The sequence below is a fragment of the Phaenicophaeus curvirostris genome, chromosome 13, assembly GCF_032191515.1.
Source record: "Phaenicophaeus curvirostris isolate KB17595 chromosome 13, BPBGC_Pcur_1.0, whole genome shotgun sequence".
Taxonomy (NCBI): Eukaryota; Metazoa; Chordata; class Aves; order Cuculiformes; family Cuculidae; genus Phaenicophaeus; species Phaenicophaeus curvirostris.
This window is the reverse complement of record NC_091404.1, coordinates 7,043,132-7,067,994: the sequence shown is the minus strand read 5'-3', so window position 1 is coordinate 7,067,994 and position 24,863 is coordinate 7,043,132. Positions and strand designations below refer to the sequence as shown.

At 39.4% G+C, this 24,863-nt stretch overlaps 1 protein-coding gene across 5 annotated transcripts; it reads left to right on the top strand.

Moving 5' to 3' along the window:
- The first annotated feature begins 5,800 nt into the window (after window positions 1-5,800).
- XIAP (X-linked inhibitor of apoptosis) lies at window positions 5,801-23,845 on the top strand. Of its 5 annotated transcripts, none has more exons than XM_069867301.1 (7): window positions 5,801-5,819; window positions 14,744-15,650; window positions 17,189-17,288; window positions 18,875-18,953; window positions 19,590-19,623; window positions 20,967-21,182; window positions 22,083-23,845. In XM_069867301.1, the coding sequence occupies exons 2-7, from the start codon at window positions 14,777-14,779 to the stop codon at window positions 22,274-22,276; spliced, it is 1,497 nt and encodes a 498-aa protein (XP_069723402.1). In that variant the 5' UTR covers window positions 5,801-5,819; window positions 14,744-14,776; the 3' UTR covers window positions 22,277-23,845. The 5 variants fall into 5 exon arrangements, with proteins under 5 accessions (XP_069723402.1, XP_069723400.1, XP_069723401.1 ...); XM_069867299.1 differs by lacking the exon at window positions 5,801-5,819 and adding an exon at window positions 6,254-6,363; XM_069867300.1 differs by lacking the exon at window positions 5,801-5,819 and adding an exon at window positions 7,512-7,670.
- Window positions 23,846-24,863: the final 1,018 nt, after the last annotated feature.

The window sequence follows — 24,863 nt, the reverse complement described above, 5'->3', positions numbered from 1 at the left end:
TTAAACTCTGTCATTGATGATTTTCTTGTTCTTTTCTGGGGGCATTTCCTAAATTCTCGTGCAGAAGGAAAAGGGCACAAAGAAAGCATGCTTCCACGTTTTCCAGATGATTTCCATTTGTAAATGTTGTTCAGGCAAGTAAGGATCCTAGAGATTATCTTGTACCAGCTGTTTCTATTCAGCTAGGCAACTAAAAGGAGAAACATTCTTAGGTAGTGATTGCCAAACAGATCTTACAGCTTTGGGGATTTTTTTATAGCTAAACTCAATGTCACTTCATCATCCTGAGCTATAAAATGTACCAGATATAATTAAGGTCAGGGGATGTGGCGAAACAAGCTGTTTGGGAAAGGTTTGCATGTTTTCAGCTCACAGAAAGCATAGTTGTTTCACTAAAAGTTGTTTGTTGTTTGCCTTTCCTACCCACTTTCCAACACAGGCAAGGGCCAACCATAGATGTAGGTTCCATTTCCAAACCCTGTTGACCTGCAAGTCTTTTGGTCAAGGTGTTGAAACAGTTGCATTCATCTTCTTAACCTGTTGGTTCTGTGTATGTTAATGCACATGCTGGTGAAGAATGGAAGCAGAAAGAAAGGAGCATTAAGCTCCTCCACATGCCAATGAAGAAGGGGCTCTGCTTGTTAAAAATGGTGCTGGGAGCAATGCCTGGAGCAACGCGGTTGGAAACTGCTTTTGGCAGGCAGCAGACCAGTTATTTGCTTCACAATATATTTCGTTCTACTTCAATGTGTATTTCTTTCTGATCAGGGTGTACAGCTCTAAAGAGTGCTATTTGTTCATTTCAGGTCAGCATGAATAAGGAGAGACAGCCCTCCCCTCAAAAAAAACCCTGGTTCAGGGGTTTCAATGGCTTTGAACAATGGAGAAATCCATAAATACAGGGGGGGAAAAAAGAGAACTGTTTCTTTAATCACAGTCTCACCAAATGAGAAAGTGTTAGGGCAGAAGTGGAGATCTGCGTGTCAGTTACTGCTGGGATTTGTCTGAAGGATGGGGACAAGCTGTTCTAAGGAGCTTTGCTCCCAGCCTATGCTGGAGCTATTGTACAGACAATTCCTGTTTGCCTCCTCCAAAGAATGAAGGCACAATGAAAAAAATTAGTCAATATATTAAGAAACATTTTGTCTTCCAGTACATGCACCTTCCTAGCAAGTGCTGCATCAAAATCAGTTATGGGAGTCCTAATATAATAGTCTCTAAATTGTGAAAATATGGAAAAAAAATAGGAATTTTTGCATATTTTGTAAGCTGAACGGTGGAAGTATGACTGGCAATGGAATAGAAAGTCTTGCAGCATTACCTGAGTCCACTAACGCAGAAAGGCAGAGGACAACTTGTAAAGCAGGTATTCCTGAACTCACAGCTTGTCAGTCACTTGTTTGTCTAATAGGTGGATATTCTTCAGGATGTGCCTGTGTCATTGTACCTTGTGGATTACATACATCCCACAGATAATGGTATTTGACTTAACTGCACTCTGCTGACAAAATACCTTTGCTAACTTCAGCCCGTAATTAGCCGGAGTCGCACATACGAAGGGTCTGGCAAAGCATCTCCATGGCAGCAGCTATTCAGGAACAGGAGAGCCAGGCTGGTGTCCGAGCAGCCCTACAGCATATGCTTACAGTTTATGCTCCTGTCCTCTTGGATGTGTCCAGAGACACTCCGAGATGACTGGAGCATCTGCAGAGGCTTGGCTGGGTGCTGGTGGTGCAGGTAGAAGAAACAGGATCCTGTCACCACTTGTCAGTGGAGGGGCATTAATTGCAGCTTGCCAGAGCTGATTGGCATGGTGGTTATTGAAGTTTGTAGTTCCCCCATGATACATGTGAGGAAAAAAAAAGTTTTAAAGCTGTAGGCACTTGTGCTGATTTATTATGAGATCATTAGTGCATTGAGAAAATATGCAAGTTTGAAGGTAAAACCTAAATTTGATCAGTCGAACTCATATCAACATGGTCCACACCCTCATCTGGCTTGTGTCACTTGGATATCGGGTGTGTTAAAATGAAACTGTGTCTGTGGCTAATGATAATCATGTAAGAGGAAATCTAACCTGAAGCTTCACCTAAACTTGGAGTTTGCAGGCTGTGAAGTGTCATAGATGCTATTTCTTAAATATTGGGGTTTATTTCTGTTATGTTTCCTTATCTTTTAATTCAGTGAGGCATAGGTGCTAGATCTTTTTGGGGTTGTTTTATCCAAGTTCTCAATTCAGACATCAAAACCTGCAAGTCGGTCTCTTCAAAAATGCCTAAAACCAATCTGCTTCATTTCGAAACATATCAAAACCTCAACAGAGCAATGGTCTTTGTGAAAATCATTGCTAATGAATGTATTAATAATGTGGTATGACAAGGATTTATAAGATTAAGCGTTCACATTGTTAAGGTACACACTTCTTACTGTGTCATATTGTGCCAAAGATCCTTAAATAAATGATCTTGCCTTGGACTGATGTGGAATGAGTTTAGATTGATGTGACTGCAGTAGAGCTGTTTCTCAAATGGTGAAACATGCACAGTTATCATCTTGGCATTTTTAGGCAACCAAATTTTCCCTGGCTTAAGCAGATATTGGCTGTAATGCTCAAGCATTTTACATTTGATTTTTTTTTCTATTAAGGAAATAGAGAATGCAAATGAAAACAGAAAAATGGTATGTGCATATATTACAGAGAGATCTAGACTTTTTATTTGAAAGGTGTGTTTTTTAAAATGTCAGTCAGTTGTGTCTAAAACAATTTGTTTCCACAGCACATTTCTTGAGACCGTCTCTGTTTGCATTAAAGAAAGTGCCTGAAATACTTAAGTAATGGGTTCGTTTTATTTCCCTGAAAAACAATCTGCGTTTTCCGTACACTTTTCCTGTTTAGAAAGTACTCAATTTCTTGGTTTTACTCTGTAAAGATGCCCTCAAGATTTCAAACTGAGAGAAATGCCAGAGCCCTGAGAAACTGGCCCAGGCATTGCCAGTGAGGAGCTGGAAAAGTTATTTATTCTCGTGAAAGAGAGAGGGCCATAGTAACCTCATCAGATGCCAGAAGTATGGAAACAAGGCTAAGGATATAATTGCTTTTAAGAGCCACTGTAAAATATGAAGGGCTTCAAATTATTTTTGTAGAGCAAAACCTGTAAGAATTAGATCTACAGGAATTAATTTAGATTGTGAGCTAAGTAGATTACTTTGCCTGAAGTTAATCACGGACGTAATCACATCTTTGCAGTATCAAATTACAAAAGGTTTATAGCACTGCAGTCAGGTTGTTGTTTTGTTCACAAGAAATATTAACAAGAACCTATCTGTAGCAATACCTTTTCTCAATGTATTTCAGAAGTATCACACCTTTTGAATTATTTTTCATTTAGTTCAGGGAAGTCTTTTGTTTATTTCTTATAGGCTCAGCATCACCATTAAGCTGCATCAGCAAATGTTATATTTTAGGGTCACTCTTTTTTGGAATGATTTCGAAGCGGTTATGTGGAATTGCATCCGAAGTTACTGAGTATTGTTGTTGATTACTAAATATTCATTATGATTTTTTCTAATCAGCCAATGGGAGATTGCTACTACTTCATTATTTATAGTAATGGAAGTTGCTGTAGTTACTTATAACAACTAGAAGCCTTGAATCAAATTAGGGCGTAATAGACACCCTGAACAACATGAAGTGAGATTCCAAAATGGCTTTCAGTCTAAGTGCTGGGATCTGCAAACATTCTGCCACATTGTATAATTAGACTCCTTCTCCTGAAATTGTCCAGTGCTGTCTGCCACAAGTCTTTGGAGATGAAAGATTTGAAAACATAGGTCCCTGCTGATCATATGCACAGTGGGGAAACCATCAAAGTTTGAGAAGGTTACTCTGAGTAGCTGACTTTTCTTGAGGACAGCAGGAAGCGGGTCCCCTACGTAGAGCCGAATACTTTGGCTACATTAAAACTTGTTGGATCATGAGGACAAGTGAGTTTCTAAAAAAGAAAGATTAATGGAATGTTTTATTGTCGCATAACAACCATCTTAGTTTTGAAAATTATTAGGGGATTTTTGGCTACAACCACCAAAGAAAATAGCCTCAGGCTTCTGTCTGATTTGGAAAATTCCAGTCCAAATACATGGAATTGGTGATAGCTGGAGAGAACACGATCCTGGGCAAACTTGTTAATAAGTAGCACTACCTGCTTGGCTTTAACACTCCGGTGATTTCATAGAATCATAGAATCATAGAATAACCAGGTTGGAAGAGACCCACCGGCTCATCAAGTCCAACCATTCCCATCAATCACTAAACCGTGTCCCTCAGCACCTCGTCCACCCGTCCCTTAAAACCCTCCAGGGAAGGTGAATCAACCCCCTCCCTGGGCAGCCTGTTCCAGTGCCCAATGACCCTTGCTGTGAAATCTTTTTTCCTAATGTCCAGCCTAAACCTCCCCTGGTGGAGCTTGAGGCCATTCCCTCTCGTCCTGTCCCCTGTCACTTGGGAGAAGAGCCCAGCTCCCTCCTCTCCACATCCTCCTTTCAGGTAGTTGTAGAGAGCAATGAGGTCTCCCCTCAGCCTCCTCTTCTCCAGGCTAAACACCCCCAGCTCTCTCAGCCGCTCCTCATAAGGCCTGTTCCCCAGCCCCCTCACCAGCTTTGTTGCTCTTCTCTGGACTCGCTTCAGAGCCTCAACATCCTTCTTGTGCTGAGGGGCCCAGAACTGAACACAGGGGTTTGGAAGCAATTACAAGGCAGCCCTGGCCGCACTGGGTGGCGTTACGGGTGGGCACCTCGTGTCGAGCGTGGGGGGATCCTTCCCTTGTGCACCCGGCTAAGGGAAGTCTGTACATTTCAAGAGTGAGTAACCACGCTGCCAAGCAATCTGTCAGGTGGTCCCTAAGAAACGCGCTTCATGAAGGTCAGATTTGTGACTTGGTTGGCATCGATCGTGTCGGCAGCATCCCAGAGCTGGCAGGATGGAGTCCCGGGCTCTGCCACGTGCAGGGACGAACTGGTGTCAGTACCAAAAATGACGGCAAATCAACTCTCTAAGACTCATTTTGGAGTTTTAGAAAGGAAGCACCTGTTCTCAGTGCCAGCGATCTCCAGCAATCGTGTGCAGCGAGATGAGGGCTGGGACAGAAGGGGTGTCCCACCTACACACATGGAGATAAATCTTCCCAGAAATCTTACGCATATTCTGTTACTCTCCGAGGACTAATTTTAATGTTATTATGAACTTCACGACAATCAAAACTCTCGCTGTTTGGAGCTTTGCCTCCAGCCTTGGCTGTGAGATTGGGGGCGGGGGGGGGCAGAGCAAGGGAGGAGCCCAGAAACCGCCTGGAGAACGCGCCGTGAAATGAAGGGGCTGCTCGAGGTGCTGAGGGAGGAGAGGCAGCTCCGTCCCGGCTGGGGGGCGCGGGGGGGGACGAAGAAACGCGGGGGGGACGGAGAAACGAGGAGGGGACGGAGAAACGCGGGGGACGATGCGGCCGCACGCTCTGCCCTGCCCGGCGGCGGCCGCTGCGCGCCGCTCCCGCCCCAGCCCGCCAGGGGGCGCTGCACCCTCAGCCCGCCAGGGGGCGCTGCACCCTCAGCCCACCAGGGGGCGCTGCACCCTCAGCCCGCCAGGGGGCGCTGCCCCCCCACCCCGGCCCGCCAGGGGGCGCCGCTCCCCAACCCAGCTCGACAGGGAGCGCCGCTCCCCCAGCCCGCCAGGGGGCGCCGCGCCCCCAAGAGCGTCCGGCGGGGCTGCCGGGCGCCGCCATTTTCTCAGCGCGCCGCACGCTGCCTGCGGCCGGCGCCGAGGGGACACGGTGAGTTGCGAGGGCGGGCGCGGCCCCCCGGGCGATAGGCGGGACGGGACGGGACGGGCTCCCCCGCAGCCCCCTTCGAAGGCGGCTCCGAGAGGCGGGGGCCGGGAGAGCCGCCGCCTCGGCCTGCCCGGGCGGGTGAGGCGTTGCCATGGGAACGGGCGGGCCCAGCGCCCCCCGCAGCTCCTGAGGGGAGCTGGTCCCTTCTCCTCCCCGGTGCTGGTCCCTTCTCCTCCCCGGCGATGGGTGGCAGGGCGACAGGGAACGGCCTCAAGCTGCGCCAGGGGACGTTCAGGTCGGACCTCGGGAGCAATTTCCTCAGCGAAAGGGTTGTTGGGCGCTGGCAGGGCTGCCCGGGGCGGTGGTGGCGTCCCCGTCACTCAAGGGGTTTAGAAGGCGGGGAGGTGAGGTGTCCGGGGAGCTCGTTTGGTAGTGGACGGGAGCGGTTGGACTCGGTGATCTCAAAGGTCTTTTCCAACCAAGCGATTCTGTGATTCCTGCTCGGGTCCCCGCGCCCCGGCTGCCCGCATGGAGGAAGCGCCTTTCCGTGAGCAAGACACTTAATTCCCTGTTCTCCTTATATAAGGAAAGAAAAAAAAAAATCGTTGTGTTAGTACCAACTTTTGTGGCCACCCTTGTTCTTTGGACATATTATCTTGCCTTCCCTTGCCCCCACTCCCCTTTTTATTACTAGACCCGCCCCTTTCTCCAAAGCCTTTTCTTACTGATAAAAGCAGTTTTGTTCAGGTTTTCTACGGTGACAATTCAGTAGTTACTAAGAAAAGAGTTCACTCAGATCATATTTTTTTTTCAGCTGTTATTCAAACTTCAGTTCAAGCAGTTCTCTTTTGCACCGTGACTATGCATTTATGCTGATACATTTCTCTTTAACAGTGTTTTTCTATTCCTGTACTACTGTCTCTCTGATGCTTCTGTCTTCCTCGCTGAGGCCCTAAAAATGGATGTGAGAAACTATTATTAGTCTTGGTAATTTCTGTCCTTTTAAAACTGTTATTAATCTGGATCTACTAAAATGTATAGATTTGTTCTTGAAATAGCTTTTAGATATTCTTGCAGAACTGCTTTCATTATTCCTTCATTGCTAGAGTCTTATGCTGTCATTTTAGTATTTCATACAGCTAAGTGGGAAGATTTTGTTTCTTAAATGAACAATTAGAAACTACAAGATCTTAACCTTTGATTTTTAACCTTTGATTTTTCTATTAACAGGACTGTAAATATTGGATTTTTTTCCTTAAGATTGGTGGAAAGTAGAAATGAAACTAGTATCTGCCTTGATTGGTCTATTACTAAACTTGGACTGATTGGATACTTTCTTAGGGAAAAGCTACTGCAAGTACCCTTTGCATTTTTTTGTTTTGGGAGTTAACAGCGTACAGTCCTTTGCTGTTTCTTATTTTTCATAGCATGTGGTCTGTTTTGCAGAGTTCTAATCTGAAATATTCTGAACATGATGACTGAAAGTAAGGCTCGAGAAATAGCAAGATTTTTGTATGTAGAAAAAAAAATGTAGCTGTGCATGAAGGTTGAAAGTATGTTAAGACTGAAGAAAGCATGATGCAAAGTATCAATTGAATGTCACCCCTATCATATAGGATGTAAAAAATGAAGCTGTGCTGATCTTACAATTCATTGCCTTTCCCCTTCTATGTTTCAGAGAGTTTCTTACTAAATAGAAAGGCAAGCAGAGTGCTTTCAACAGATGCAACTTCCATATTTCACTTTTGGTACAATTGTAATTCAAATTAAACCCCAAGTCATCCCAATTTCCTGAAAACTATTAAAATAGAGAAGATAATTCAGGAGAGATTTACAAATTTGCAAGATCACAAGGTGTGTATATGTATGTAAAAATATATATCGTTCTTTTGCCATTCTTTAATGGCAAAACATTTGTGCTAGTGACACCAGAAGATTTTGTGATGCTGCTGCAGCATCAGGCTGAGTTAAATGAATGTGAATAATGAACTAAGTAGCACTGGCTTGGTTCATTAGTGGTTGGGAGTCTTAGCTGGGTGGAAGTGAACCCCCTCTCCAGTGGCCAAGGCAGAAAGCAACTAGCTGTTGGTACTGATGTGATTTTACAATTTCTTTCTTTAGAATCCAGAAGATTTAGCGGTTTTACAGCGGTATTAGTCATGTTGCTGTAGCTGAAGCTCCATATCATTGTCTCCTTGATGAAAGACACCCTCTTTTTCCATCTTTTTCTTAAATTAGAAGTTTCAGTGATTTGTGAAAGAATGTAACACTTCAAAGCTAGATCACAGCTCATGTTTGGGAACGGACATTTATCCCAGGACACTGCAGGTTTTGCTAGGCATTTTTTACTATTGGCATTCTACTTAATATGCCCCTATTGATGGGGTAGTTTTTTATTTCTTAATCAAAAGAGCAGCAACTCATCTTTTAGGGATTACATTTTTACAGTGATACGCTTCATAATCACAGATTTAAACTATTTGATTTATTTATCTCATCTGCTTCACAGTTGACAAAAGCAACTTGTCATTTCTCTTTTAGGAGGGTAGGAATGGCATAGCCCACAAAATGTATTGGTAGGTTTTCCTGGATGGAAGTATGCTTCAAATTGTATTAAATACAACTTCCAAGCAGTTTTCTAGAGGGGATATGTCTGGAAGTTTAGTCCCAATTTTGTAAGGAAGAGCTTGAAGTTAAATCGAATTTCTGTTAATAATACAGCAGTTAATGAATTAAATGTTCTAAAGTTAAAACATAAAGATTATATAAAATGTAGATTTTATATCACTTGGATTGTATGTCTAAAATTAAAATGTGTACTATAAAGATGAATGAAAGATTTATTCCCCTCCCCATATGGTAGTGTTGTAGTACTGAATTTGAAATGTATTTTCATAGCGAGTTGTGTAAGAAGCCTTTTATAACAGGAAGAAGAGTAGAATAATTAAACAAATTAACATACTGGTAGGGGATATAGAAATGGGATGGGAAGTTAATTGGCTGATTTTCCGAAGCGTTGGCAGAGGGGAAAGCCAGATATGTAAAAATTATTCTTTCCTTGTGATTTGCCTGAAAGAATACTTACAGACACTTGAAAAGCTTCAGTGGCACAATTCAAGTGACTTTGTAATTAAAAATTGATAGCTGAATCATACACAGACTTCTGTATGATTTACAGAAATACAATGCTTTTCACTAAAGATATTTCATTATATTCCTACTAATGCCATGGATAAAACATGCCTTTTACTGGAAATGCCAGAGGAATTGGAGCCCACCAGGATTGCTCCTTCCTTTTTTATAGTTCTGTTCTGTTTTGGTGGGTGTTATTTGAAGTCCTATGTTCTTGGTGTTGGCTCTTCTTTTACCTTTAGTCTCTCTTTCCATCTCTTTCTCAGTATGCTTGAGGTTGGGTAGGATTTTTTTACTGTGTTGGTTTGGGGTTTTTGGGTGTGTTTTTGGGGGTTTTTTTGAGTTGCCACCCTCTGCCCTTGTCACTTGTAGGCAATTCATTTCAGCAGCAGCAGCAGCTGTCAGAACTAAACCTTTGCTTTATACACTGATTCATACATCCTGTAATGGTTCTGATTATGTCTTATGTTTGACTTTTGACATCTCTGTAGGATCTTGTACTTAGGCTACTGCATGTCCGTTTCTTTCCATAGCAGCTGGTTTTCACTCCTTCCTTCTCATACATACAGCTAAAGCTCTTCTGAAGACGTTCATCTTGCAAGTTCACAAAAATGATTTTTTTTTTCCCTCTGCCCTTGGCAGATGCAAATTCATCCCACTCTTATCTACTGGGACCACTGCCATTAATCCGTTCTTCTTGTTCATTGCTGTTTTCCATACCTATAAGACTCTTTCATGAAGGAAAATACAGTATGAAAATCATTCTCAAAATGGTATATTTCTGTTAGTCATATTTATTTCTAAGATGTAGAGTGTGTAAATGTCTTTGTGACTGGAATAAAGAATTAGGTGGATCTAATAGCCTATTATAACCTTGAGCAGCTGACTGACTTCCTGTGATGATAAATCCTGATGGGAAGCTAAGTAGGACCTGTTTGAAAAACAGACAAACGCAGCTGAGGTGATGGATTTATGCAAGCTTTGGCACTGAATCAGAAGGTGCTGTAGTAGGTACAGACCCTCTTTATAAAATGAAGTTAAAGAATACATCTAAGCAAATTGCTTTAAAAATTATATTAATAATATGTTGTAAATATGTTAAGATTTGCCTGTTTAAATAAATCCTGTGTTTCTTGTGGTTTTAGTCATCATAAATACACTTTTAGCTAGCAGCATGCCCCTTCCTTGATCTAATTACAGGTGAGCATGCACAAAGTGAAATTCAGTGAAGTGACATGTGCGTAATCTGGGTGTCAGCTGGTACAGTGTGTTCTGTTTGATGTTTACTTGCTGCACTACTCTCACATTTCAAAATGCAGTCAACGATAAACACTAGTGCTACACTTGTAGTCAGCATGTCAAGCAGTGGAAGCTCCATGTTCACGTACACTTTGGTCAGCAACATGAGGCTGTGCCAGTAGGATTCTGACTTGGAGGTTACTGCCATGCTTGTCACGTGGAAGAATTAAAAATAACTCCTTATATTGTCAATATGCATTAGGATTAAGGATGGAAATAATCATGTCTAATAAAATACGCTTGAAAGAGGAAAGTGGGATCCCCACTTTTCCTTTAAAGCGTTGGAGATCTAGGTAATGCAGTGATGTACTTTTGCATAAAATCATACCTGTTCATATTTTTAGCTGAATTGGACATGTTTGTCTTGCAAAACCAAAATGTACAATTTTGCATAAATTAACATTTTTGCTATGAAATTTTACATTTTGTTTTCCCTTCTGAAATGTGATCAATAAACTATAAGTTGGTACTTGTGCTTGAAAGTGGGAAGTATCTTGTGACAAATACCTTCAGTTCTTTAAAAGTAGGATTAAATTTGGCTCAGCTTCTGCAAGTTTTTCAGGCTAGAACAGGCTGCTGGTATGTATTGTTAAGTCTTGTGTACACAAGTTGTCTTAGTTGGCTGCTTTTTATTAATTTATGTTTCTCAGCCATAAACCATTCAAAAATTTACCTTCAGTTATTTTTCTTCTGTAGTTAGTCTTTGTCTGAGTGCTGTTATGGGGCAAGGTGTTGTTCTAAGTTGTTATTCCAACTAGCTAGAGTAAGGCAACTATTAGAATATCTGGGTAGGACTACTATTCCTAAGCTAGTTTTAATTTTATACTTTGAACAGCTGACAGTTGTTTGAACTAGAAATAATTTAACTCGATGTTGCATTTGAAGTACTACTAATGGTGTATTTAAAGCACTACTTACATAGGCAAAGAGTTTGCTTCAATGCTTAATAAATATGTTAAGGTCTCTTTCTCGTAGATGAAATTATACTGAAATGTACACCAGCTATGGTTAGAGGGTCTGGCATAAGGAAAGGGCTTCATAATGCAAACGGAGCGGATACCTGTGAGGGATTTAACCTGCTTCTGTCATTGCAGTATTTAGATGTGGTTTAGAGGCTTCTAGAACGATGTTTGAATCTTTCTGTTCCAAAAGATCAAGAGTAAATAATGTGGTTGGTATAATTTGAAACCATTACTTCATAGTAAAGAACTGTTGTGATTGGACCTTCTGTCAGTACTTACTGCTCTTTTGATGGGGGCTTTTCACGCTGTTTTGATTGTGAGGATATTGATAGATTGCTTGCCTCCAGAGAATCCAAATGTGACAAATATTTTGATTATCATTGTGTTGAAGGCATATTCTTTTTATTCACAGTGTTAACAAGAGGTGTCTTGAGGTAGAAAATACTGTTTGAAAGAATAAAGCTGCTAATCTCCATGTTGTGAGTGATGAATGCTTTATGTATAGGATTTTAGATTTATCTTAATGTTTATTTCCAATTATGTTTTCACTCAGTTGATAGAACTTCCAGTACAGTAAATAGAGAATTTTTTAAACTGTATTTTTCTCCTGCTTAAGTTACTGCTGCATACACATACCGAATTGTAGGTTGTTTTGTTTGTTCAGTTTTGCTTAGCATTCACAGTCAATTAGAAGTAATCAGTAAAACTGAAAAAGCACATCTCAGTTAACTGAATACCATCTCATTCCTGATTTTTAATATTTCAGTTTAGTCTTTGATCGTCTTCCTCCCCTCTTTGTGTCTTTGCTCAAGTGTTTCCTTCTCGCAGTCTTTATTGTAGTATTTGGTCACCCCATATGGCATAAATAACAAAAAAGCACAAACCAAAGGCGATCTTTGTATCTGCAGTAAATTCTTGAGGTCTGTCAGGCTTGAACCTTGGTCTGCTGTTATCCCTGATTGCACGAAGGCCAAGGAAGGCAAACTGCAGAGAGCAGCTGAGTCGATCACCTCTGATTTGCCACAGTTATTTCATACGCAACAGATCAAAAGGGGATGTAGAAACTCTACTCTGATTTTATAATAAAAATAAACTGAAAAAATTAGATATGTAAAAATTGAAGTAGAGTGAGTTGTTTTTTTCACTGTTTCTGAACTTTTTTCTATGTAAGTGAAATAGAAATGAAGGCAAACTTGGCAAGTTTGCGGACGACACTAAGCTGGGTGGAAGTGTTGATGTGCTGGAGGGTAGGGAGGCTCTGCAAAGAGATCTGAACAGGCTGGACCGCTGGGCTGAGTCAAATGGCATGAGGTTTAACAAGGCCAAATGCTGGGTCCTGCACTTGGGGCACAACAACCCTGTGCAGCTACAGACTAGGAGAAGTCTCTCTAGAAAGCTTCCTGGAGAAGGACCTGGGGGTGTTGGTTGACAGCTGACTGAATATGAGCCAGCAGTGTGCCCAGGTGGCCAAGAAAGCCAACGGAATCTTGGCTTGGATCAGAAACGGCGTGACCAGCAGGTCCAGGGAGGTTCTTCTCCCTCTGTACTCGGCACTGGTGAGACCGCTCCTCGAATCCTGTGTTCAGTTCTGGGCCCCTCACCACAAGAAGGATGTTGAGGCTCTAGAGCGAGTCCAGAGAAGAGCAACAAAGCTGGTGAGGGGGCTGGAGAGCAGGTCTTATGAGGAGCGGCTGAGAGAGCTGGGGGTGTTTAGCCTGGAGAAGAGGAGGCTGAGGGGAGACCTCATTGCTCTCTCCAGCTACCTGAAAGGAGGTTGTGGAGAGGAGGGAGCTGGCCTCTTCTCCCAGGTGACAGGGGACAGGACAAGAGGGAATGGCCTCAAGCTCCGCCAGGGGAGATTTAGGCTGGACATTAGGAAAAAATTCTTCACAGAAAGGGTCATTGGGCACTGGCAGAGGCTGCCCAGGGAGGTGGTTGATTCATCTTCCCTGGAGGTGTTTAAGGCACGGATGGACGAGGTGCTAAGGGACACGGTTTAGTGTTTGATAGGAATGGTTGGACTCGATGATCCGGTGGGTCTCTTCCAACCTGGTTATTCTATGATTCTATGATTCTATATGGCTAGTCATACATTGAAAGCATATGCATTTGTTTTGTCTTTTCAACATATATTTTGAAAGAGTCTCTGAAGGATGTGACATGGGCTTTCTTTGTGTTCTTGTAAAAAGTCACAACATGACTCAAAAGGCATGCAAACAAGAAAGATGGTATGCTGCTACTGGTATTTGAGTAATCCAAATTATTCTGTGAATGCAGTGTAGCACTGATGATGCTAGAGCAATAACATCACTTGATATCTTTACAGAAATGGTCTTAGGGGGTTTAAAATATGATTTTAAAAGGAAATAACATTAACTTTTAAACTTTTGTTATAAAAATTGATTGTTTCTAGGATGGATGTATTGTGACGGCTTTCGTATTACTACATGTATTTACGGATATTTTTTTCTTTGCCCTTCAAAGTCAAAACAATCATATAGGTCAGATTTGTAGGTCAGTCAACGTAATTTATTCAGAAGCTATTTTTGAATTTGCCAAGCTAAACCAGAAGACCACAGTATAATTTCTAGTGTTATTACATTGGTCAGGAACTAACTTGCAGAAGCTGGTGCTCAGAAGGAGTTCTGTATCCATGATAACATGAAGCAAGCGTGCTGGGTCTCTAACGTCATATTTTCTGAGCCTGCTCATAGGTTAATTATCTTTGTCATCTTGGGAGACACAGGAACTTTTCATAGAGGGTGTAGGGAGGGCATGGGAAGGTGAAAACACTGTCGTGGGCATGATTGCGAGTATGGGATTTATCTGCGTAGTCCCTGATGCTGATATTGAAAGCAGAGCACAGTACTTTGGTAAAATGCCCCAGTAAAACATCTGATAATTTCTAATTCATGAGGTATTTTGCTAAGAGGAATACAGAGATGTCCATCTTTACAATATAACACAAATCCAAAGGCTTTTTTCTTTTTGATGATGTTTTTACCAGTTGATGCCCATCAGTAATGGGCATGGTAGTCATGGCCTTAGTACAGGGAAAAATAAAGGTAGTTGTGTTGTTGTTAGAACTGGACTGTAAAATCTTACAAATGTCATCTGGCTTAGATCAGTATTTTAAATTCAGTAACTTCTCATTTCAGGTTCAGAATGCCTTTTGGCAGGGTTTTTGCCTAAAGCTTTTGTTAAATATTGTTGTTCATTCTTTCATTGTTTAAGAAGTAGAGCATGCTTTTAAGGCTCTAAATAAATAAACAAACCAGTGTGTTTTCCAGGTACATTTTTTTTGGCCTGTAAGACTTAATGATCTTCCTGCCTTTCTTTGTAGATATTTTTGTTCTGTTTTTAATGTCCTGATGTTTGTGTAGTGGGGGAGGCAGGCAAGAGTGAGATGGGAGGGAAGAGGCATTATTTTAATATATCAAGGATGGCTAGTTTAATTCAGCCAGTTTCCAGGCTTGCATACAGGTGTGATCTGTTCTTCTGTCTGTGAAATTAAATCATCTATTCTTTGTTTAGGATATCTGAAAAGAGAGCTCTACTTATGAAGAGATGACGTGTAATGGCCCAGATAACTCAGAAGCTTGTGCTTCTCCAGACATGGACCATGACCAGGAATGGGCACAAGAACACTACAGACTAGGAACTTTTGTTGGATTTCCCCTTGACTGTCCGGTTTCAGTGTCAGCACTAGCACGAGCTGGCTTCGTTTATACTGGAGAAAGTGACAAAGTGAAGTGCTTCAGTTGTCATACAACTATTGAAGGATGGGTGCCTGGGGATTCTGCAGTTGAGAGACACAAACAGCTTTCTCCAGATTGCAAATTTATTACTGAATCTACTTTTCTGGAAAATAACATACATCCTCTTGGCCAGAACTACCGGCATAGAACTGAAAATGGCTCCAGCAGTTCAGCGCTGCTCTGTACACTGGATGATCCATCCGACCTGGAGGCAGATTACCTTTTGAGAACTAGACAGGTTGTGGATATGTCAGATACTTTGTATCCTAAAACCCCTGCTATGTGCATGGAAGAAACAAGGTTAAAGTCTTTTCAGGACTGGCCCCCTGATAGCCAGTTGACACCAAAGGAATTAGCTAATGCGGGATTCTATTATACAGGCGTTGGTGATCAAGTGGCATGTTTTTGTTGTGGTGGAAAATTAAAAAGGTGGGAACCCAGTGACAGAGCTTGGTCAGAACACAAGAGGCATTTTCCCAAATGCTTTTTCATCCTGGGCCGGGATGTTGGAAATGTTCCAAGTGAATCTATTCCTGCTGACCACGGGAGAAGTGGTCTGAACAATGCAGAGCATCCCAGGAATCCATCTATGGCAAAATATGGAAGACGCTTACAAACATTTTTAGCTTGGATATATCCAGTTAACAAGGAGCAACTTGCTGAAGCTGGATTCTATAGCATAGGTAAGCCAGATCTTAAAAGGGCTAATATTTTGTATGTGTGTCTCGTTATGCAGAAATAAGCATTTTTAATTCTAGTAGAGAATGATCTACCAGAATTTCTTTACTCTGTAAAAAGCTTTTCATACTTCTCATGTAAAATGATATACATTATGTCAAGTATTTTTAATAGCAAAGTATGAACTCTGTCATACATTTATTTTTAGCAGTAAAACATCAAAATTTCCTTGCCTGCAAACCACCTCATTATAGATCTTTCACAATGACAACTACAGAAGTTAATATTTTTTAACAAATGAAGTGCTGTCCTTCAGATACCTACCAGATGTCTGAGGAGTGGGCTAGTGACCCATACAGAAGCCTTTGAACAAGACAATTCAGGTTGTGTGCCGTTTTATTTTGTTAACTTGTGTTTGCATTATCATAGCATTCGGACACCCAAACCTAAAAATTACCATTACCATTATGACCTGCTGCAAAACCTTTATGAAGACAGTGACTCCAGTGGAAGAGTTTTACTCCTAGACATATAGAGTATGACGTGGATAAGACTCCAATGTCTTTGTGCATTGGTCTCCCAAGTAGATTGAATTGCACGGTGCCTTTAAAGCTCTTTGAAATTCTTCAATGAGAGATGCTGTACAAGTGCAAAGTGTTGATATTATTAGATCACAAAGAAAAGGGGATTATCTGGGATAATGTCTTGCTCTCATCTTAATTAGCTTCTCTCTTAGCAGCTCTCTGAAGAATTTTTAAATTTTGATTCCGTTTGTTCCGCTTGTGGCCATAAATAAGACCTTTGATATATTCTTGTACAGATGATATATGGGCAATACTTGTACCCCGTAGAACTGTGTTTATTGATTTCTTCTTGGATTCCTAGAAGTACTGAGCTTCTGACAGTCCATGGAGATCTGTACGCGGAGGTGCACTATATGGGCCCCAGCTTAACAGACCCGATGCCTGCTGAAGTTACTTCCATGAAGACTCTTTCGATTTAGCTCCGTAGGAAAAGTGCGCCAATACCTCCTCTCATTTCAATGAACACAATATCTAAGCAGTTTCTGGCACAGTCTTTGCTTACAGTAGGTCTAGAGCTAGAACAGAGGGAACGCGATTTCTCCTAACATCTCCTCAGTCAGTTGTGCTACTGCTGTACAGAGCCTGTTAATCTGAAAGGTGAAATGGAGGACTGGAAGCATGGAGGCATCCTTAATGCTCTATGGTAGACTACTTCACGGCTTGTTTACCAGTGGGTTGAACTACTTGATAACAGATATTTTTCAGCTTCTGCTTTTCTATCTGCATAATTACTTGTTAAAATAAAATTCAGGAATATTTCATGTGATTCTTATTTGGTATTTTTTAAGCTGAAGACTCTCCTGAACATTTGTTTCAAATCACATGTCCTCCCTGAAAATGGAGTTCTTTTTGGTTTCAAATGCTAATCAGTAAAAAATATCTTTTGTTAATAATGTAAAATTTTAGTTGAAAAATTATTGTTATGCCTACTAGAAGTAACTATTCTTATGTTTCCTCAGGTAATGGTGATCATGTTGTGTGTTTCCACTGTGGTGGAGGATTGCAAGAATGGAAGGAAAATGAAGACCCATGGGATCAACATGCCAAATGGTTTCCCGGGTGAGGTGTTTTTTACTATTTTCTTGCTGCATTTCTGGATTTTATGTACAGTATATTACATTTAATGACAGAGCATACTAATAAAGGCCTCAGAAGGTTGACGATGGTTTAATATTGTTTAGGCTTTTGCAAATAGATTGATTTCTTTTTCTAATTGCCCTTCTCCACTTCCTTTTCCTTCATTGTTGTCGTGTAGGCACTGAAGGAATAGTCTTATATGCTCTACATTTTTCCTTTTCAATATGTAGAGAAGATATTAAGGAATCTTTTTGCACGTGTCCTTATTTTTGTTGTTCCATCTGTTCTACCTTCTGTAGTCCTGCTATCATATGGATAATCATTGACATAACAGCTTTCATGTTATATTGGAAGCCTCAAAGGAGGATATTGACCCTATTTTGTCTTTGAGAGGTAGGAGGGAGTTCTTCTGAAGCATGGAGGGAAGAGAACTAAATCTCAAGAGGTTGAGGGCACAATTAATTTGTTAGAAATTATCAGTTTAAAAGACTGGTCTGGAATTGTACCTTTTCAGTAACTATTATTTTTAAGTCAGCATTGTTTGTATGTCAGCTTGTTTGTAAGAATTATTAAAGAGAAGATTTCTGTGTCTGCACTTAGAATGCCAGGGCTAGGAGGGCTGAGGTTTGTGATTATGTATCTGATTTTTTTCCTCTGGTTATCCTAGTGCTACTTTCTAATTGGTATTTTAGTAGCCACATACATATGAAAGTATGTAACTTCTATTAGGATACAAAATTACTAAATTGGTGTCATGAGTCACAGAAACCTGAAGTTGTTAGTAGAGCTGGTGAATTCAAAATACTCTTCTGTATAATTTTCAAGGGTTGAGGATTCCACAACCAGAAGTAGTTTTTAGGATGATTTCCTACTTTGTCTAAAATCTGCCTTGAGGAAAGGAGGAATGACTCATGTCTTGCAGGTGTATAAAACTGTCCAAGTACAAAGACTGAGCTACTTGTATAATATTGATAAAATTAATGTATTTTATGTGTTAGCTGCCAAATTCATCTTCTGTGGTGAAAGGCTCTCTGGAGGCTGGACATTGGTATTTATGCATTAGCTGATGCTTTTTTTTTTTTTTCAATAGTGGTGCAGGCAGCTTTACATTTATTAGTGTCTGCCACTTGAAAGAGATGCCTTTCCAAGTTTTCAGATTGTTGCAGAGAATGGTTGAGACACCTTTTTTCCTACATTTCAAACCTCCATAAATGGGTTTGAATTGTGTTTAGGTCCTAAGGCACCTATCTGACCAGGGACTGCTTTTCTTTGATTGCAAAAGACTAAAAGAATCAACATTTTAATGTAAAGTTCTTTTTTATTGGAGTCTACTTTTATAAGCCTGTGACATCAGCTGTCAATGGCCAGCAAGTCTTATGTTTCTGTTTCAACAGAAATATAAAAAAGATAACATCTTATCACTTCAGCGGTACTTTTTAGAAATGTTTAAGTTATGTTAATGATGTTGGCTAAACATTTAGAGATTTCAAAAGCAAGCATTCTGTATGATGTAGGAAATGTATCAAAGTTTATGCAGTTTTATTATAACTAAGTATTTTCATTTATAGGTGCAGATTTGTGAGAAAAGAAAAGGGGATAGAATTTATAAATAATGTTCACTTAAGAGATGGATGTAGGGATTCAACAGTAAGTGTCTTTCTTATTAATGAGATATCATTTTGTTGAAATAGAAAACAATCTTACCTCTTTTTATATGAAGTTGCTCTTCTAATTATCTGCGTATCATTTGGTCCTCCTGCTTCTTCTTTCATTGGCAGAAAGGAAGAGACAGCAAAGTATGTTTTAGGTTTGTCCTTCAGGGCTTACAGATCTCTCAGTTATCCTTAGATGGATCACGGGTAGGGTACCTTGTACAAGTTGTGTATTTGATACTGAACAAATGCTGGGGGTTTTTTATAGCCTGGGAACCTAAGGTTTATGATGAATAATTTCCTTGAAGTGTAGAAGATAATCTTTCTTTTCTTGTTGGCAGAGCACTGTTAAACTTGGATGCAGTGAATAAAAAGTAAAACCAATGTTATTTTAGAATTTGATAGACTAAGAACCATGTCAATACTGTTATAGCAAAGCTGAGTTAAATTTAAAAACAATATGAAAGACGTAACAAAACACAGATCCCTTTGCAGTTGTTCAGAGCAGACTTACTGGTTTTAGTCAGTGAGATAACTGAGAGCAAATATCTATTTTCTGTCTTGTAGATGCATAGTTTTCCATCTACCTTCTCCTGAACTGTATTTTTTTCTGTTTATTTTTCACTTTTAGACAGAAGCTGCTGAACGGACAATACTGCCTGAAGGTATTTGTTTAGAAAGAAAACCCAAACCAACCAGCCCCCTTTATTTTGGAATAACCATGTTTGAATGGATAGTAAAGGAATTGGTTAATTTCAAAAATAAATAAAGTACGACAGATTGTTGGATAATACACTTCCATTGCAACATTGCTTCTAAACAACTGTGGAATGAATTTTATTTCTCTTAGGGGAAATCTAATCATGGTTGTTGGGTAAATATTGTAAAGTAAAGATTGTGAACCATTAAAGAAGTATGTATAGGAAGCAGTCTTATTTTTATAGCTGGTAAGTATGCATCAAGTATTGAATTAGTAGTGCTGTGGGATGAATGCTAAAGAACACTGAAATGAAACAATCATTGTTGCTTTGCATGAGGCAGGAAGAGATTGTCTGTTGAATGGCAAGGACTGGGAAGCTGAGAAAGCTTAAACAGCTTGTTTTGTGTTCCAATATTATGCATTCCTGCGATGCTTTTCCCAAATACCAAGCAATAAAAAGACAAGACAGTTAAAGGGGTAGCAGGAAGACAGTCAAGCAGCTTAATCAAAGGGATTAATGGCTGCTCTTAATAAGACTGCTTACACAAAAGAGATTATAGAAATTTCTCTCATGCTGCTCATTTATGGGAGTGAAAATTAGGTTAAAAAATGTTGCCCTTTGAAGAATCTTTTTAAGTGAAGAAGAAATTAGTCATTTATATGTAACAGAAGAACTGGAAATATGACAATCTGCTTACAAATCCATTAAAACAATTATATTGGAAAGAGGAAGGGGGAGGTCCCAGAGAGCAAGAAATGGTTTCCCAAAGTAATGTTGTGTGTTCTCATGGGCAGACTTACTTGCTTGCTGATTGTGCTGTGTTTTGAAGTTTTTGGATTCCAAGTAGTTATTGGTTTCTCTTAACATATGTATGATTTTTATTTTTCTTCCCTAAACTGAATTCAAATTAATGTAATGTTAACGAATACTTACGTACCTATTGCACCTTGGAATTTTGGATGAATTTCAGTTATGGAATTTGTGATGTTAATTATGTAAGACATTTTATTTAAGAAATTGAAGCAATTTATTTAAATAGCAAATTTAGGAGGATTTCTATATTATAAATACATGAAGGGAGACTGGGAGAACTAGGATGGAAGAAATTTCAAATCTGCAGTAGCTGGTGTTTTGACAATGCAGTTTTTACAACTAGCAAATTTCTCAAATCAGAAATACACTGCCTTTGGCTACCTGTTTACAAAGGTGTCATAGATTACTATAGTGAATACTGTCCGATGATTAGACGTATCCTTGTTAAATTGTTTTTTTCTTTCTTTTTTTTTTTTTTTAATTTCTTGTTTTAGATGATCTCTTACAGAATCCTTTGGTACAAAGTGCCATAGACATGGGTTTCAGTTTGTCTGAGATTAGGAACACGATGGAAAAGAAATTGCAGATGTCTGGAGAAAGTCACACATCTGTTGAGGAACTGGTAGCAGACTTAAGTGCTCAGAAAGAAAATACAAGGGAAGAAGAAATCCCAGTTGAGAAAGATGAGCTTATTCACTTACAAAACCTCTGTGTGTACTTTCATATTAGCTCTTTAGTCTGTGAAATAGATCTTATTGTTATCTGTCTATTCTGCCGTCTGATACAGGTCTCACTTAAGGTGAAGTTACAGTATTGGAACTTTAAATTCTATAGTTATTTTTTGACATACACCACTCCCCCTCAGGAGACTTGTACTTTAAGACAAGCGTACGAGTGAATTCAAATGGAAAAGACCATCTGGTTGGCATTATAGGCAGATAGCTTACTAGCCCACTCTTTTTAAAAAGACTTTTAAGGGACATCATTGGGGGAAGAGAGCTTGCAAGGAAAATGGACGTTGTTTTTGTGGTTGGCTGTGCAGAGCTTTCCCCAAGTAGCCGGGGAAGGCAATTGAAGTTTGCATTTTCAGATGGGATGTCCTAGAATAATAAAGAGCTCAGGTACAATGCAAAATTGATTCTGTACTAAATTCTTAAGCTTTTGAAGTATGGGCATTCTGAAAATGGGAGCAGGGAAGGAAATTACATCCTCATCCTTTTCCTTGGGGAAACGCTGGGAAAAAAAAAGGAAAATCCAAATTATTTCAGCAGTATCCACAAGACTTTCTTCCACCTTTTGTACCAGTTTTGTGAAAGCTGTCTATGGGAAGTCTGCAGAAAGAATGGTTCATGATTTAAATATGCATATCCTAAATTCTACAGCGTTTCAAGGTCTTGCAACATACATAGCTGAATTCCCTGCTTGCATTGGCCTGGGAAATGTAATGCGATGAGATAGGGTTTCCTATCTCTTGTAATTTTTTTCTTTTTAAAGGTGTCACCTTTAAATCGTATGAAGACAACCTTGTCCCTGTGTGTAAATTAAAAAGAGAGAGAGAAAGATTCAATGGTACTAAGTATGTTAACTTTTTTTGCGCTTATTTTCCTTAGATCTCAGTACTGAGGAGAAGTTAAGACGTTTGCAGGAAGAAAAGCTTTGTAAAATCTGTATGGCTAAAGAGATATCAGTCGTCCTCATTCCCTGTGGTCACCTGGTTGCCTGTAAGGAATGTGCTGGAGCACTTACTGAATGCCCCCTGTGTCGTACAGATATTATGAAAAGACAGGAAGTTTTTATGTATTAGTGGAATATACAGCACTGTGTATGTTTCCCACTTTTCTGCTTTATATGTGTGTAATGTAATGTAAAACAATGAAGTGAATTCCAGGATGCAGTCATATGGCAGCAGCTTTTTCTGCTGTCAAACTCTACTTTTAACAATTTAAAAATTATTTTCCTTAAGTTAATTTTTTTATATGTAAAAAAAACAATATTGAAAGGCAAATATATATATATATTCTGTAACTTTCAATGTACGGACCTGATTTGGGAAAGCTGAAATCATGCAAAGCTTTATTTATGTGACCATTCCTTTGCTTCACTTTGTTTGAACTCTGCACAACTGAAGTTTATGCAAATACATTTTCATAAAGAGTCTGTCACTATATAAAATTTGTAAATAAGAGAATTTTACAATTATTATATACATGTATGTTGTGTTTGAGATTTTTAGCGTCTCAAAATCGCTATGCAAGATTGAAAATGTTACCTTATTTCTGTAACTTTGGTTGTGACATAATTCAGCCAAGTCGTATACACCTGCTGCTGAAAGATATCACCTCCTGTTTGCTACTGCTGCTTTAAGTTTGTCTGCTTTGATACCTAACTCCTGTCTTCCCATTTTTTTTTTTTTCTGGTTTAAGATTTATAAATTGGCTCCAGTAAACTCGTTTTAGCTATCCATTTTTCGCAAAAATACCTAAATGTATATTTATTTCATTCCTTAAAAGAGAACTCAGCAGGAATGAAGGAGATTTTACATACCTTGTGCCCTTCATGAAAGGAGCAGTCTCATTTTAGAACTGCCCCTCCGCATAGGTGTTCATTGTTTGATTTTTTTTTCCTTGTGCTTTTTATTTTACTATTTAGCACTATCTTAACTCATTTTGCTAGTACTTTGCAATGTTCTGTTTGTCTATGTTTTCATAAGAGGAGATTAAACTATCTGCACGAAAATGCTTTTTTTTTAAATTCACAAATAATGTTAAAATGGCCCATTTTTGTTCTTGACAATTAAATTAAAAAGTTAAGAACTATCCTAGTGAGAGTACCTTAAAATACAGAATAAACTATTTCATATTGGACTGATCCTTCATTCTCCAGTTACAAAAATTCAGCAGCTTTGTGTTCAAGTACAGCTGATTTACAATTGCTCTGTGTAATTATGCGACTTCCTTCTTTTGTGGAGCTGCTACTGTGTCACATGTATATATTTTTATCTCTGAATCCTACACACTAATATATTTAGAATATAGAGAATATAGTTTTTCACAGGACAAAAGTTTTTAATCGAACACACAAAAATTTAATGTCTACTTTTTCTATTTTTTTAAATATGTTTTGTGGTTATGTGCTGGTGTAATGTTGTGACTATTTAAAATAAAGTGCAACCCATTTGTCCCTTGATCAGTGTATTTGATTCTCACATGCAAAAAAAGCCCAGAAATGTTTTGTTTTGTAACAAATTTAACTGTTAACTAATTTAACCTGAGTATTATTAAGGATAATAAATATATTTTAGTTGGAGAATAAGTGAAATCTATTTTATAAATGAAAGTTCCTGAATTATAACATTAAAATTATATTTTTGCTATTTGTTTGTAATGAATTAGACTTTGGTTCTTAGCAATACATGGTGACTAGAAATTCATAAAGAATTGAGCACAGAGAAGCTTTATTTTGCATTTTTGTGCCTTTGTGCAGAGTTGAGTGTTTCAGATGATTCACAGATATGGGGATTTTTCAGGACAGATACAGAGTGGCAATCCTGCCAGGCTTGTTTCTACCTCCCTTTTTCATTTACAGAGAGGGATTTCTGTACTTTCCAAGGGAAATTAAAGGGCAGGGGGTGTTTGCCTATGAGCTGGTGTATCTGGCCTGAAATAGTTTGTTTAGTCAGCAGATGGTTTGTTACCTAACCTTGACCTAAGTCATGTGAGAGGGACTACTGGATGAGCTGGATCCAACTTGCAGCTTCAGAACTTGGCATGTGGTGCAACAAAACCCTGTCTAGGGTAAGAGATCGACTAAGTTTTACTTAGAACTGTTACAAAACTAAACCCATGGTTTTGGATGCAAGTAGAGCATGCAAACCGTCTGAGGAAAGCCTGGAAGTCAGTCACAAACAGTACCTACTAAACTGAAATGTCGAGCAAACACATTGATTGTCCAAATAATATGCAAGTGGATAGCAGAAATGCTTCATGTTAAAGCTTGTTAACTTTTAACAGGTGTGCGACATCCCTTTCTGTAACTTTTTGATACATGTTATAAAAGATACAGCTGTAAAAGTAATTCAATTGTTAATTGCTTAGGAGCATTATAGGGTTACATGCCTGTTAGCGAGATGACAAAATAACTGCTCTGGAGGTTTAGGGCTTTTAAAAAACTAAAATCAGAGTTCTATTCAGAGTAGATGTGAAAAAATAATTAGCATAGTCATCAGATTTTGACAGTTTGAATTAGGAAGATCTTTGTTCAAATTACTTTTGATTTTCAGTATCTTAAAGAAACAGAAGAAATTCCATGGACATGGATACTGGGCTGAGAACTTAAGGAGACTGAAAGAAGGATGCAGATCAATGGAGTAGAGGCTCAGGTGCTTTGAAAAG

Coding starts and splice junctions, on each gene's coding strand:
- XIAP (XM_069867301.1), top strand. CDS start 14,777: ATGACGTGTAATGGCCCAGATAACTCAGAAGCTTGTGCTTCTCCAGAC. Junction 15,651..17,188: donor AGCTGGATTCTATAGCATAG/GTAAGCCAGATC, acceptor ATGTTTCCTCAG/GTAATGGTGATCATGTTGTG. Junction 17,289..18,874: donor CATGCCAAATGGTTTCCCGG/GTGAGGTGTTTT, acceptor TTTCATTTATAG/GTGCAGATTTGTGAGAAAAG.